This window comes from Mauremys mutica, chromosome 3, assembly GCF_020497125.1.
Source record: "Mauremys mutica isolate MM-2020 ecotype Southern chromosome 3, ASM2049712v1, whole genome shotgun sequence".
Lineage (NCBI taxonomy): Eukaryota > Metazoa > Chordata > Testudines > Geoemydidae > Mauremys > Mauremys mutica.
Window position 1 is genome coordinate 19926702 of NC_059074.1, and position 14044 is coordinate 19940745.

Genomic DNA, 14044 nt, shown 5'->3' on the forward strand with positions numbered 1-14044 from the left:
AGCATGATGAGTTCAGACAGTATGATTTATTTTTCATTCACGCAGTCAAGTTTAGGCTACAATTTCAGTTTCATATTTAGAGCCTAGTCCAAAATCCATTGAAGGCAACAGAAGTTTTTTCCAACAGGCTTTGAATCAGGCCCTTTAAATGCCTTGCACTGGAGGCTTAACACAGATGGTAAATTTAGTTAATCTTTATTTGAGCCACTCCCCCAGCATTTCTCACTTGTTAACCTTAATCCAAATGTTGTTCTAGAAACAGGCTAAACTAAGCAAAAGTCAAGTGCCCCATTAAAAAGAAAGGAAAAAAAGGATTTTCTTAACCCAGCACAGGATGCAATTTCTAATTTAGTTTTAAAGGGTTTCCAGGTGTTGAAATACAGAAGCAGGGGAATAATACACAAATGCAGATGTCTGAACTCATTTTCAGTTTCTTGCTTAAATTGTGCCTTTGTTGCAGGGGGGGAGAGGTTACAGTAGCTTTAAGTCATTTTGCACTAGGCCATTTTGACTTTCCAAGTTATGTTAAGGCTTTGGATTCACAAACAACCATCACATTTGTACTATTTAAAGTCTTTTTTGCAACTGCAGCCACAATCATTGTTTCAAGAAAATGCAGATTATAATCCATCACAGAGCCCGTAACCAAACAGGGATACTCTAATCTTTGTAGGGAGTAGTAGCATAAAAGTGAACAAATATTGCAATATAGTAATATACACTGCTCCTTACCCTATTACCATGGTTTGGAAAGAACAACTGCCTACATTTAATCTGATTTTGTGTACTTCAATTGTGTTGCACTAACTCTTCTTACTAAATGTCTACATTGCATATATATCTCCTTTCCTAAACCTGAAGAACTCAGTGTAGCTCAAAAGCTTGTCTCTTTCACCAACAGAAGGTAGTACAATAAAAGATATTTCATATACACATGCAGGAGCAGGATACTGCTGTTTAGAGGTGTCATGCACATTCTATGTAATAGAACATTGACATCTTATGATCAAATGCATGCATTTTCCTATACTCATATAGTTTTATATTAGAGATTCAAATGCATTGAATTTGAGAATCCTGTGTCTTAGAGGCAGCTCTCCAAATTATAAGTCAGATATACCACAGTGGGTGTCTACTGTACTATTTTTTTTTAAAAAGGAGTGTACCTGATTTAGTTCCCCAGTTCTTACCAGGATTGGAATTATTAGGATGTTTTGCACCCAAAATTCCATTTTGTTAGAAAATGAAAGGAGCGTGGTTTTAGAACCCTTACTAGCATCAGGGTCAAAAAGAGAATGCTTGCATGTGCTGTGTGCTAACAGGAGTCAGGAAGTGAAATTAACAGAAAGCAAAACTGAGGTGTACATTTGTGTTATCCAAACTGAATGAAGAGCAAGTAATTAACTTAGTTAAGTAGTGCAAAATAAATTTGTACAAAAAAACCCATAATTTTTAAAGATACATTTTTTGAACTTGTCTCTCCATTGAATGGAGTATTGGGAAGCTAAATTTCAAACCATACCATTCATGTTGTCTAGACGGCTTCATACATACCTCAGCATGGGTGATGCAGCAAAAAAAGCAAGTCATCCAGGATTCAAGGATTCTTTGATTTATGCAGAACTAAGGTCACTGCAGTGCCGTAATCTTATATTTCCCAAAAAACAAACCCTCTCACTTAACTGTAGTAAATAAAAGTATTAAACCAAACAATTTCCCCTTTTGAATGCAGCACAAAACCAGTTACTCTTCATTGAAGGGTCCAGGAAAAAAAAAAAAATAATCACATCTAACAGACCTTTATGGCTCCATTCCAAATCCACACACTACTGAACTTAATGATTCATGCAAACTATCTAGCAAAACTATGCAAAAATCTACAGTACTTATATTAGTTTCTCAATAGGTAATGTATGACACACTAATTGTAATTGGCCATGGGGACATGAATTAAAAGCAGACGATGGGCATATTTTATAAGTTGCAAAATAAACCAAACAAAGTGAGGACCGATATAAAGAACAAACGAATAGAGAAGGAAACAGCTTTATTGCCAAAATAAGGGTTTTTAAATGTTATTGGAAGACTTACATGTGCAAATTAGCTCTGCCCATAGCTGGCAATTTGGCATAGATGAAGGTTTGTATTTTCACTATATATTTCTCTATCGCCATCTTTCATCTACCGTTAGAACTACTGGGTGTCATGCTTGTCTCTTACATGGTTCAGAATGGATTACGCTGCTAGTGGCACATGTAGTTCAAAGCACACCTGTCATGACATTCCATGTCTTGGGGGATGGGAACAGAGCTGCCAGTGAGGCAAGCAGCTACTTCAACCATTAGGAAAAGCAAATCTCAGGAGTTTATGATGTAACACCTCACGTACAGTATGCAATGGAGCCAACTCATTCTTGTCTTGAGATGTTCTCATGTGCACAAGTGTAATACAGGCTTTGAAAGGGAAGTCCCAAAATTCAGATTGTTAAACTTCATTGCAGTAGCTTTTCATGATTTCTTTATTTTAAAGAGTTTCTATGGAAATAGTGAAAAGTGTTTACATGTAAGTCTGCCATTGAAGCATCTGTAATCTAAACATTAGGGTAAGAGACTCACAACCTGAAATTGACTTATAGAAACATGAGTGAAACCAAGTGGTTTAGTTTCACTGTCCAAACTGAAGTGAAAAAATAAAATTATTAAATTTGACTTAATTTTCCACTGAAATTGCTGTTAGTAATACAAGTCTTTTAGAATCATGATTTTAACCCAAACATGCCTTTAAAAGGCCATCAATGCTTTCTAGCTAGGAGGAACTTAGATGATGGTCCCTGTCTTACTAGGTTACCTCTGCTTCATTACTGCCAATCTCCAAATACTGAAATGCTTAGAAAATACCTCAAACTACAGCACAAAACACACATTTTGCTCTTTAAGAAGAGTGCAGCTTTGTGGAGATGATACAGTGCATCCAGATATTGCTGTTCAGGGTTTTTTTGGTTTTGTCTAGTTTAGTTCAACTTATATGTAGACTTTTGGTGAGTTGAATGCTAATTTGTTCGGGTAAGTCTTTTTTTTTTTTTGGCCATTACTTGCAGCAGCAGTTCTACTGTCATAATCAAGGTACTTCTAAAACCAAAGACTATGAAAAACTTCTGAAAGGCTCAGTTGTTTTCTGAAGTCTCTGAACTATAACAGCATTTTGCAGATTAGCTTCCTCCAGAGTGAGAGTCTCATCCAGCAGCTCTAGGAAAGGAAGAGATGTGGTCAGGCAGAAAGGAACACTTCCCTGCGATCCTTCATATTTTGTTATGAAGTCTCTGACATGGCTTATTCTGAAAAAGTAAAGAAAAAAAACCAGCAAGTTACAATCCTTCTAAGCATTTGAGTCAATTGTTTCAAGAGGTGTGGGGTTGAGCACAAGTCATGCACACAATGCAGCACATATGCAGGCTCTCTGACAGTTTCCAAAGTATGATTCTTGCACAGCTAGTGGAACTAATTTTTATATACTATACATACTCTCTTTTTCAGCCATGAGTTGCAATAAACCCCTATAGGTAATCTACACAACACATTCCCATAGCACTCACTATGACCCAGCAACTGGCATGCTAGCTGAACACTACCAATTCTTTAGTGCCTTCATTCTGGTTTCTCTTTAATTCTGCACATAAAATACCCTGAAATTCTACCTGCTCTGTGACTTCAGGCATGTCACCTGGGACCCTTCACCAGCACTATATTAATGTTAGATATGGAAGTTGTGGAATTTACACTTGAACTATTTAAGGCCAGAAGCACATACTGGTTTTTCCCTTATCTGAAACTTTAGCCCAAGCACAGCAGTACATATACTAGAGAGTGCTTTTAGCCTTTTTCTGGACCTCCAATGAAAAAACATGTTTATGATGATAATGCTTAAGGATATCACAGTACCATAAAGTCAAGTCTCTTGAATTTGCCTTAACATTTCTATAAGTTATTTTTAACTACGGTGCCTGTATATGTACAACAGACCACAGAAGCTCACTGGTGCACTAGCACAAATACAAGTTATGATAGAATAACTGTTTTCTGACAATATGGTTATGTGAAAGGGGCTGTTCTACAATTTGTCAGATAAGACTGGTCTGAAGAACTTTTAAGATGAATCTATTTGCACTAGGATGAAAACTTGTATTAGGAATTTTAATCTATTCATTTTGAAATAGGAAAAATATTGAACCCTCCAATAATGGGTTTAATAATCAAAATGCAAATGCACCCTTCATTAATAACGATCCACTATAGTAATGGACTTATTTGGATTGTACGAGTTTAGAGATCTTTAGAGACAATGAATACTAACAAATGGATCCTCTCAGACTTCTAGTATCTTGTTGAATTCAGAGTCAGCCTGTAACTGCTAAGTCTTCCTTAGTCTGCCATCCTGACTGGGTATAAACCAATATACAGTGTACTAGAGAGCAATACAACCTGAACTGATGTTGAAGTTAAGCTTTATCGGCACTTTACTCACTTCAGAGACATATAGCACAAGATATTCATTCTATATATTACAGTTGTGCTATCAGCATAGTAGACTACAGGAAAAGGTCGCTGAAGGTTGTAGTTCTTCAAACCGATCTCCTTTAGTAGTTGATCCTACTTTCCCCTCGAAAACGTGTACACTGAACTACTGCCTTATCACAGCCACTTGCAGGGCTTGAAAGTTTTACTAGACACCCCGTAGACCTATTAGCCACAGACTGGTTTGAAGTGTTCCACCCACACTGTCAGGACAGACACCTAGATGAGTTCTCTTCCCCCTGCAGGATGCTGGGATTCCACCACCCTTCTGACCTTGAACCCTGCTCAGGGGTGTCTCTGAAAATCTGGATCACCTCCCATAACTCCCTTTGACTGCTGAGAGGGATGAGAAACATTATCTCCCAGCTGAAGCAAGGATGGATGGGGTTTCCACTACTGTTCTTCTCCCTCAGTTTCCTGGCTGCTTTGTGGGGTGTGTATTTCTGCTACGCTACCTCTCCCCTCCAGCCTCAGTTTTTGGGCCCTCCTCACCAGCAGATTGATTGTGCTGCTGAGGCAATCTGAATCTGCCCAGATCATTGCTGCCCACAGGGTTCTCAATAGCAGCAATGAAAGTTGATGAGATTCTGATCCTTTTCACCTCTGCTGAAGCTTAGGAAAGCTATGAGCAGCAGCAGCGGATCTGAATCCTCTTCATCAGTCTGCAGACACTGGGTTAGAATAAATTCATATCTAGAAGGTTCTTTCTGTAACCATAAGGGCTAGAAAAATTTATTTAATTTTAAGGAGTGAAAGCTTAGGCACTTAGACATTGATAGCATTTACCAAGGAGTGCTTTCTACTTGACCCAGGCAAATGGATTTTTCAAGCCCTCATGTCTGTCACACTGTCCACCCCGTCCTCACTTGCTACTAGTGTTTGCTCATGGCTGGGATTAATCAACTGCTTTTATTAGACAGTTTCTCATTCAAATTCTTTGGAGGAACTTCCTGGAAGACACTTGTTTTTTTGAAGCCAAATGATGTTAAAAATAAATGAGCTGTACAAAAAAGGAAAAACCTTAAACAAAACAATAAAAATCTGTACTGCCCCTAAAAGATCCCCTATAACAGACCTGCATCAAGGAATTATAGACACCTCAAAAACACTTAACTCCCAGTAAAATGACAAAAAATCCAATAGTTATGCCTTGATAAATCAGTATTACGCAGATCTTGATCAATTAACTTGGCAGTCTGTTACATTCATTGGCAGTTGCATTTTGCTTTTCCTTCTGCTGCACAGAGGGTGCACACAGAATTTGATTGGTTTCTCCTACAGGCTTGAAAGGACAAAAAAAGGTCATTTTTATTTGTGTGTATCTGAGAGGAACTCAGATGATGAGGGGCCATATAAATATTTACAGAATTTCTAGACATATTAGTGTAAAAAAAAAAGAGTTAATGGGATAGTGATAAGATAATCTTACCTATGAGAAACATTAAACTTTTGTACTATCCTTTCCCCATCTGCTAACCAAATCTGGATATTAGTGACTGGTTCCAAATTGTTTAGCGTTATTGAAGGAAGAGGCCTTTTGTTCTCAGCTTCAAGGTCCTTTTTCACTTTAGAAATTATTCTTGGAGTCGCACTGGAAAGAAGAGCCAAACAAGATTATTCAGTGCACATAAAATCATAAGCTAGAACAGTCATCACCTCATCTATTTTGACTGAACTGAAATAGTTCTAGGAGGTTCTAAATCCTGTCAGAGTGTACTAACAACTAATGTGCACCAGCCTAGGAATACAAATTGAGGTTGAGGCTTTACTAGAGAGATGCAACAACTCTTCAACTTGACAACTTCAAACATGACGTTAAGGGAGAGAATACCCTATTTCTGTTAATGAAAATAAAGATTATTTTAAATAATTATTTAAGAGATTGAGAGAGAGATTTAAGTGATAAAAGATAAGATGTAGAATTAAATGCCTAAAGAACAGAACTTGATGTTCCGTTGTCTAGGTCTCCTTCACTGGGAGGAAATAAAGTAACACTTTCAGGAATTTGACTGAAGAATTTGCAGGCTAACAGTAATTTGTTGGAGGGCTTAACTGATGTGTGTGGTACTTACCTTTTTATAAAACATAAAAAATAGATTACATTAGTGATGTGTACTGTGCTCTAAGAGTGGTGGAATAAATCTCTCAACACTGAAATAAATAAAGGCTAGTTCTAAATCTTATAAATTATAAACATACTTGCAATAAGTGGTCCAATGTAATAATTTTAGCTATTAAGGGTTAAATATGGCTTCCTCGCTTTATGTGGCCTAACTTTTTAATTGTATCATGGTTGATAGATTACAACTATATACAACGTGTACTCAGAGATACACTGCACTTCAACTACAAATATTTAGGTTTAGGTAAAACACAGAGGTACAATGGAAAAACCAAAGTCTTACAGGTTAATTTGATTATTCAAAATCAGTATTAAAAAACACGTCAGCAGTCATCCATCTGTTCCAATCCACCTTTCTACTCTCTTTTCTCATACCCTGCTCTTTTGTTCTTTTTGCTGCTCTTGCTTAACCTTATAGCACCTAATTAAATTACAATGGTTCTCCTGACCACAAAAATAAATGTTGAGTGGGCAGCATTGAGGGAGAACAGAAATACATCTAAATCTAACAAGGGGTAACTTCAGCTACTCACATAAGTGGAGGGATAGCTCAGTGGTTTGAGCATTAGCCTGCTAAACCCAGGGTTGAGAGTTCAATCCTTGAGGGGGCCACTTAGGGCTCTGGGGCAAAATCAGTATGTGGTCCTGCTAGTGAAGGCAGGGGGCAGGACTCGATGACTTTTCAGGGTTCCTTCCAGCAATATGAGATAATATATGGAGATATACCTATTTATATCTATGAAGTGGTCAACTGTCTCACAAAAATGATTGAGAAGCAATTTTTGACACCTTATATTATTAGAGCAGCTAGTTCTACTGCACAAAAAATACTTCAAAGCTACCAAATGTTTATCCAAGTATGGGGAATAAAGTTAAAAAGCGAACAGCCTAGTTTTCAAGTGTATTCCTGTACTATACCTAGAATCACCCTCTTGCAAAATTGATGTGTAAAGCCCTCTAGTGGCAGGAAATGAGGCTAAAATACAAAGGGGGGTGGGGGAAGAGCCTTCTTACCTTTAGAAAGATCATTGCTTTTAAAGGCTTGCTCATTGTACATTCTCTCTCATCTTTAATTTACGTGATTCTCAAAAGACATTAGACCCTTTGATCTATCCCCTGCCAATGTAAGATTGCTCCCTAAAGTAAGTTTTCTAGTGCTTTGCCTAGTCTAATGGTAAAAGGTTTATGACACACATTGTTTTACCCTAGTGAGGTTACAGCTGATGCACTACTTTTGCCACAAGAGATTTTAGTCTGTCTTTTTGGTTAATGTATTTCTGAGATATAATTTTAAAGTTACATCTTAAGCTTTCCAAGATTCAGAACCAAGCTTTTCTATTACAAATCACAAAATCATTAAACACAGTAGTGGAACAGTGGCATACAAACTTACAGAGAATACAAAATAATAAAGTATTTTAATGGACTCAAAACTAGGTCTCATTGAGCCCGCTTGCATAACAAAAGAAAAATATATAGTAGTTCAGCTGAATACGTGTGTGTGTGTGTGTGTGTGTGTGTGTGTGTGTGTATATACACACACACACAAGTGTAACAGACTGGTTCCAATACTGCCATCTCATCTTTCAATAGAAACCGCCTGAGGAAGTCACCGGCAGATGTGCCCAAGTCAAAACTATAATATTTGCCCTACCACATTTTCCATTGTTGGGGCTAAGAATTATCCCAACAGAAGTGTTGGTAGCATGTCTATTAGGATTGCTGGATATTAATAAAAGAAGCTTTAACACACACTGCATATCAGTCACAAGTTTAAGGAGGCTATCCAGTTATATGTTTGGTTCTTTCTACAATTCCCTTGGTAAATTACAAATAAATGCAAGTGTGGAGAGTAAGGGCTTGTCTACACTTGAAACACCACAGCTGTGCAGTAGCATTTCAGTGTAGACACTACCTATGCCGATGGGAGGGGTTCTCCCGTCAACCTAGCTCTGTCTACACTGGGTGTTAGGTCAGCTTAAGTGCACTATTCAGGAATGTGAATTTTTCACATCTTTGAAAGACGTAGATGGGTCAACCTAACTTTTTTAGCGTAGACCAGTCCTAAATTGTATAGTGCAGCTGAAGTCACACTGGAGCAGATCCTGGACTACAGCATTAATAGCCTATGATTCACTTTAGGAATTCTGTCCCTTCCTAGATCAGTGAAAATAGCATCCTTTCTCTCAGTAGTAATGAATACTTGCCTTAATGAATCATAACATTCTGTAGGATAGCCAGTGTTAATTTATGAAGGCAAGTGCATGACACCCAACCCACTCACCCCCAAGCATGGCCTCGGTTTCCAAGACTAGCATGATATTTACTACTTTTATCAAGACAAGCTACAATATATCATTGATTCGACTAACGGGAAAAAAAACAAAACCAAGACATTTTAACTTACAAACTTTAACAACAAAAATGCTGAGCAAGTGGTAAAATGTTTCATTGTATGAAACTAGTAAACAGAACACACAGACATTGAAGAGTAGCATGTTTCCAGTTTTTAGTTTGTCTGTTGGAAGGCAGGATCACTACTTGCAATAGCAGGGGTGGGCAAACTTTTTGGCCCGAGGGCCATATCTGGGTGGAGAAATTGCATGCAGGGCCATGAATGTAGGGCTGGGGCAGGGTGTTGGGGTGCGGGAGGGAGTGCGGTGTACAGGAAGGGATTCAGGGCAAGGGGTTGGGGCAGAGGAGGGGATGTGGAGTGCAGGAGGGGGCTCAGGGCAAGGGGTTGGGATTCAGGAGGGGTTCAGGGTGCAGACTCTGGCCTGGAGCCATTTACCTGCCCTAGCTTTGCACCACTCCCCCAGAAGCGGCTGGCACCACATCCCTGCAGCCCCTGGGGGAGGAGGAGCAGAGGGCTCAGCATGCTGCCCTCACTTGTGAGTACCTCCCCCAAAGCTCCCATTGGCTGCAGTTCTCTGTTCCTGACCAATGGGAGCTTTGGGGGAGGTACCCACAGGTGAGGGCAGTACGCGGAGCCCTCTGCCCCTCCTCCCCCAGGGGCCACAGGGACATGGTGCCAGCGCTTCCAGGAGTGGCACAGGGCCCATGGCACCACAGGGGTGGCAATCCTGTGGGCTGGATCCAAAGCCCTGATGGGCCAGATCTGGCCTGCGGGCTGTAGTTTGCCCACCCCTGTGGTGTAGGCATGACAAAGCACAACAAATAAGTGGTAAGAGGCAGGGTTGTTGAGTTAAGTCAGCAATCTGTCTCAATCGTTTAATCAAAATTCCAGCCCTATTCAAGCCAGATTTTGCTTTTCCTATTTATCTCAAATTTTGGTGGCTACTTTTATTTGCCCAAAGTTTTGCCATTGCCATTTCTCCCTCCATATCTGCAGACATCATTTTAACAGGCAGTTTAATTTGTGTGAAACAATCTGGAGCATTGATATAACTTCAAATCGAATTAACAACAAGTGTTAATTATGGACTCTGAGGCAAGGACTTAGCTAACAATCAGGCCCGATCAGGGTTACAAAAAAAATCTACTTTATTTACAGTATTTTAGAGCACAGAGTTCTCACTCATTCACTTAGAATCACAAGAGCAGCTATCAATTGGGATATTTTTAGACTGGTTATTGGAAATAAGAGGCACATACATAGTTACATTCGTCAAAGGATTGTGCTGACGATCTGCACAGTGTCCCCCCTGTGGTAAGCAATATCCCTATTTTACAGATAGAGAAACTAAGGTAGAGAGGTCCCCAGATCAGCACTCAAGTAGCATCTCTGGGTTTAGCATTCAAAAGCTCCCGGGGCAACTAGCCTCAAGATCAATCCTCTAAACCACAATGCCATTTGTAGTGTTTATAAGATCAGTCTAGTTTTAAAACTATCATTAGAATTTCTGCACTAAAGAGATGGGGATTAAAAAAGAAAAATAAATCAGTTTAATGTATGGTCTGAAGTAATTTTAAACACTATTTTACTGGGACAAATTACATGGCTGAATACCAAGAAACTTGGTCATTTAGTTGAGATATTCTTGCCCCTTGTAGTCCTAACCTCTAAGTGAATGTCATAGTCACCTTTTCTTCATAGACTGCATCTTGCATAGTTGCCTTTAAAGAGTAAATTCAGTGTTTCTATTTAAATCTTTGTATGGCAGGATAGCATCATTGGAGAAAATACTACTATAGATAGCATACAAAGGATGAAGATATGAGTTATCATTCCCTTACCTCAACCCACTCAGAAGGCATACATCCCATCAGACCACTCACCTGCCTAACCGGTAACCTTGTCCAGAAAAGGGGTGAAATATTGGCTTCTTTAATACATATACCTCGTCTTTCTTATCTTCCACCTTCACATCCACCTCATCATCAAAAGTCTTTTGTAACTCAAATGGCAACTCCCTTTAAAAAAAAAACCCAATATGGACAAAATTAAAATAAGGCTTTCTGTATGTGAAGAGAAGACAGTAATGATATTTGGTCTAAAAACTGAAACAGCTCTGACTAACATGTGGCTGGCTTATCCATACAAAAGGAGTTAGTGATACTGCAACTATTTTACTAACATGTACTCAGCATAATCTGTAAATCACACTAATGAGATACGCATCCATTGCAAATTACTGAATTGTGAAGTAACTAGGAAGTGAAAAAAGCAAAGAGAACACATCCTGGGTATTGTGTTAACTATAGTTCAGTTTTAAAAAGATATATCATGAAGTATCAAAACACTACAAAATGTAACACCAGTATCTTTAATAAAAATTGTGAAATGTTAATACATCTCTACCCCGATATAACGCTGTCCTCGGGAGCCAAAAAAATCTTACTGTGTTATAGGTGAAACCACATTATATTGAACTTGCTTTGATCCGCCAGAGCGTGCAGCCCCCCGCCCAAGCGCTGCTTTACTGCATTCTATCCAAATTAGTGTTATATCGGGTCGCATTATATTGGGGTAGAGGTGTACTAGACATTACAGCATGTTAATTCTTTGGTAATGGGATAAAGACCACCTTTGACACAGAATTCCTTTTTAAGACAGATAGTATGGAAACCCATTTGATTAACAGGTATAACTACAGACTAAGCAAAATAAGGTAGGTATTTTAGCATTTTCTATAGAGGATCACTAATATCTATGATCTTTAGTGAATTAAACACTGTTTGGCTAACAATATTTTATTCACATTTAACTACCTTCCAGGGACCATCTGAAAGCTCACAGCTTGTAATTATTTCACTAGAAGATAAGCTTGTCCACTCTACCCCACCCCTCGCCTTCCCCTAGCAGCATATGGGTATTTATAGATTCAGAGTTGTGTACTTCCCCAGCTAATGACAGGCTGCTCGTGATTATGGATAGGAGCACATATCCTTGTATGCTGCATTCACAGAGGAGAATGATTTTATAGCAAATTTATGAAACAATGTTTTTGAAGTGCTGCTAACACTGAATTAGACCTGAAACAATGTGGAAAGGAAGATTTGTAATTTAAAAGACAATGGCTAAAATTCATATAGCTGTAAAAAAATGTTTACCTTGATTTAGATTTTACTTAAATAGTGAATTAGTGTGTGGGAGGGGAGGGGGAAGGTAATTGACTGAAACCCTGACGGACCTTAAGTTTTACAAAAATTAATGGGCAGTGGCCACAGATGTCCCCCCACAAATGCCCCACCAATATGCCTCAAACTTGACCAGGCTGAGTATCCACAACCACAATGAAAACACCTCGAGTACTGCCTGGTCTACACTCAAGTTAATCAAACTACTGGCAGGCACTTGGTCTTGTCCTCTATTCTGTATTGTACCTTTAGAGTAAGATCTTCAAGGCATGGATTCTGTTTTGTCTATTTCAGGACTTTTGAGTGTGTAACCATAGCATCTAAAAGCTATTATATTGGCTGGACATTAATTCTTGCAGTGTTAGGATATGTCTATGCTACAGCAGCTATAGTGGCACAGCTATGGTGCTGCAGCACTGTACTGTAGATGGTTCCCAATTTTTCAAAGCCCTGGGCAATATAGCTAGGTCAATTTAACAGGCATTAGATTAGGTTTCACTGCAATTGGGAGGTGTGATTCCCAGTATGGGTAGATAGCTTAAGCTGAGCTAGCACAAGTTTAACATGCTAAAGATAGCAGGGTAGATTTTGGTACAGGCAGCGGCTTGGGCTCAGACCCAGGGAGCAGGGCAGGCTTGGATTCAGGTGACTAACCTGAGCTGCCAACAGTGCCACAGCGTCTACACTGCTATTTTGCAGTGCGCTAGCTCAAGCTGAGCCAGCATGAGTCTGTCTACTTGTGCTGGCAATCACACCTTCCAGCTGCAGTGCAGACATACCCTTAATGCCCAGTTTAGACAACAGCAGTATAAATTCATACAGAGCTGTTGCAGTGTATAAGCAAAGCAACTGTGTTACAAGGTCATGCAGCATTAGAGTATAATGTACAAAGTACATTAACACAATCTGGCTCAGTAGACAAAGCTCACTTGCCCTTTTTTAATTGAATCCAAGAACTGCTGGTTTGCAACATCTTTGTAGCTTCTGAGTTCACCGTCATTTACTGTAAATCCATTTTTCCATAGTTTAATAATTATATCAGCCTGTGAAGTAAAAACAATGAAGTCATCGGAAAACAACTCAATATACTAGCATCTCCTTATGGTTTTAGCTCATCCACTCAAGGGACTGAAAATTACACCGGCACAAGTCTCACTATAATCCATCTTGGGCCAGTGCCAGCACAAAACACAGCAACAGCAAGGGACAAAGATGACATTTCTAATTTCTAAATATCTTCATTTCTAGACCTGACAGCAGAAGACCTTGCACCTCTGAAAAGCAGAATCAGAATGGTAAAAGGCATTTGGGTTAAAGTTCACAAGGCAAGACTTTATCAACCACATTACTCCAGTTACCATCTTCCACTCCATGCCACATTGTGGCCACTAAAAAGTTAACAACTCTTATCTTGAGAAATGCTAGATCTAGAACCCTAGCTTTTGCATTATTCAACATTCTGCTTTCACTTGAATTTTGAGAGGTGTAGTCGAGAGAGACGTTAGAGCACAGGATTTCTGCAACTAATTCCCATCTCTGGCTGATTTGCTCTGTAATCTTGAACAAGCCACTTGAAGCTTGTTTGCCATCTGTAATAGTCACCTTCCTAACAGGGGTACTGTGAGTCATGTTTTTCAAGTGCTTTACAGATCTTTAAATAAAAGTTGCTATATAAACAGAGACTACTAGACAGAAAGGCTACTTACCAGTAAGTATAATTTGAGTGTAATTGTCCCACAAGCTCATAACAGTTTTATATGCAAAAGCTTGATCCACTGAATCTACTTCTACCCTTGTCTCCATAGACCAC

General features: G+C 39.0%; 1 protein-coding gene across 3 annotated transcripts in view; it reads right to left on the bottom strand.

Moving 5' to 3' along the window:
- Nucleotides 1–2500: 2500 nt before the first annotated feature.
- UBXN2A (UBX domain protein 2A) overlaps nt 2501–14044 on the bottom strand; it is a 28765-nt gene continuing 17221 nt past the window's right edge. For all 3 annotated transcript variants that reach the window (XM_045008396.1, XM_045008395.1, XM_045008394.1), the window contains exons 4-7: nt 13168–13277; nt 10933–11067; nt 6001–6162; nt 2501–3334 (exon numbers count right to left, since the gene is read on the bottom strand). In XM_045008396.1, coding sequence (XP_044864331.1) covers nt 3142–3334; nt 6001–6162; nt 10933–11067; nt 13168–13277 — 600 coding nt within the window. In that variant the 3' untranslated portion in view covers nt 2501–3141. The remainder of the gene's footprint in view (nt 3335–6000; nt 6163–10932; nt 11068–13167; nt 13278–14044) is intronic.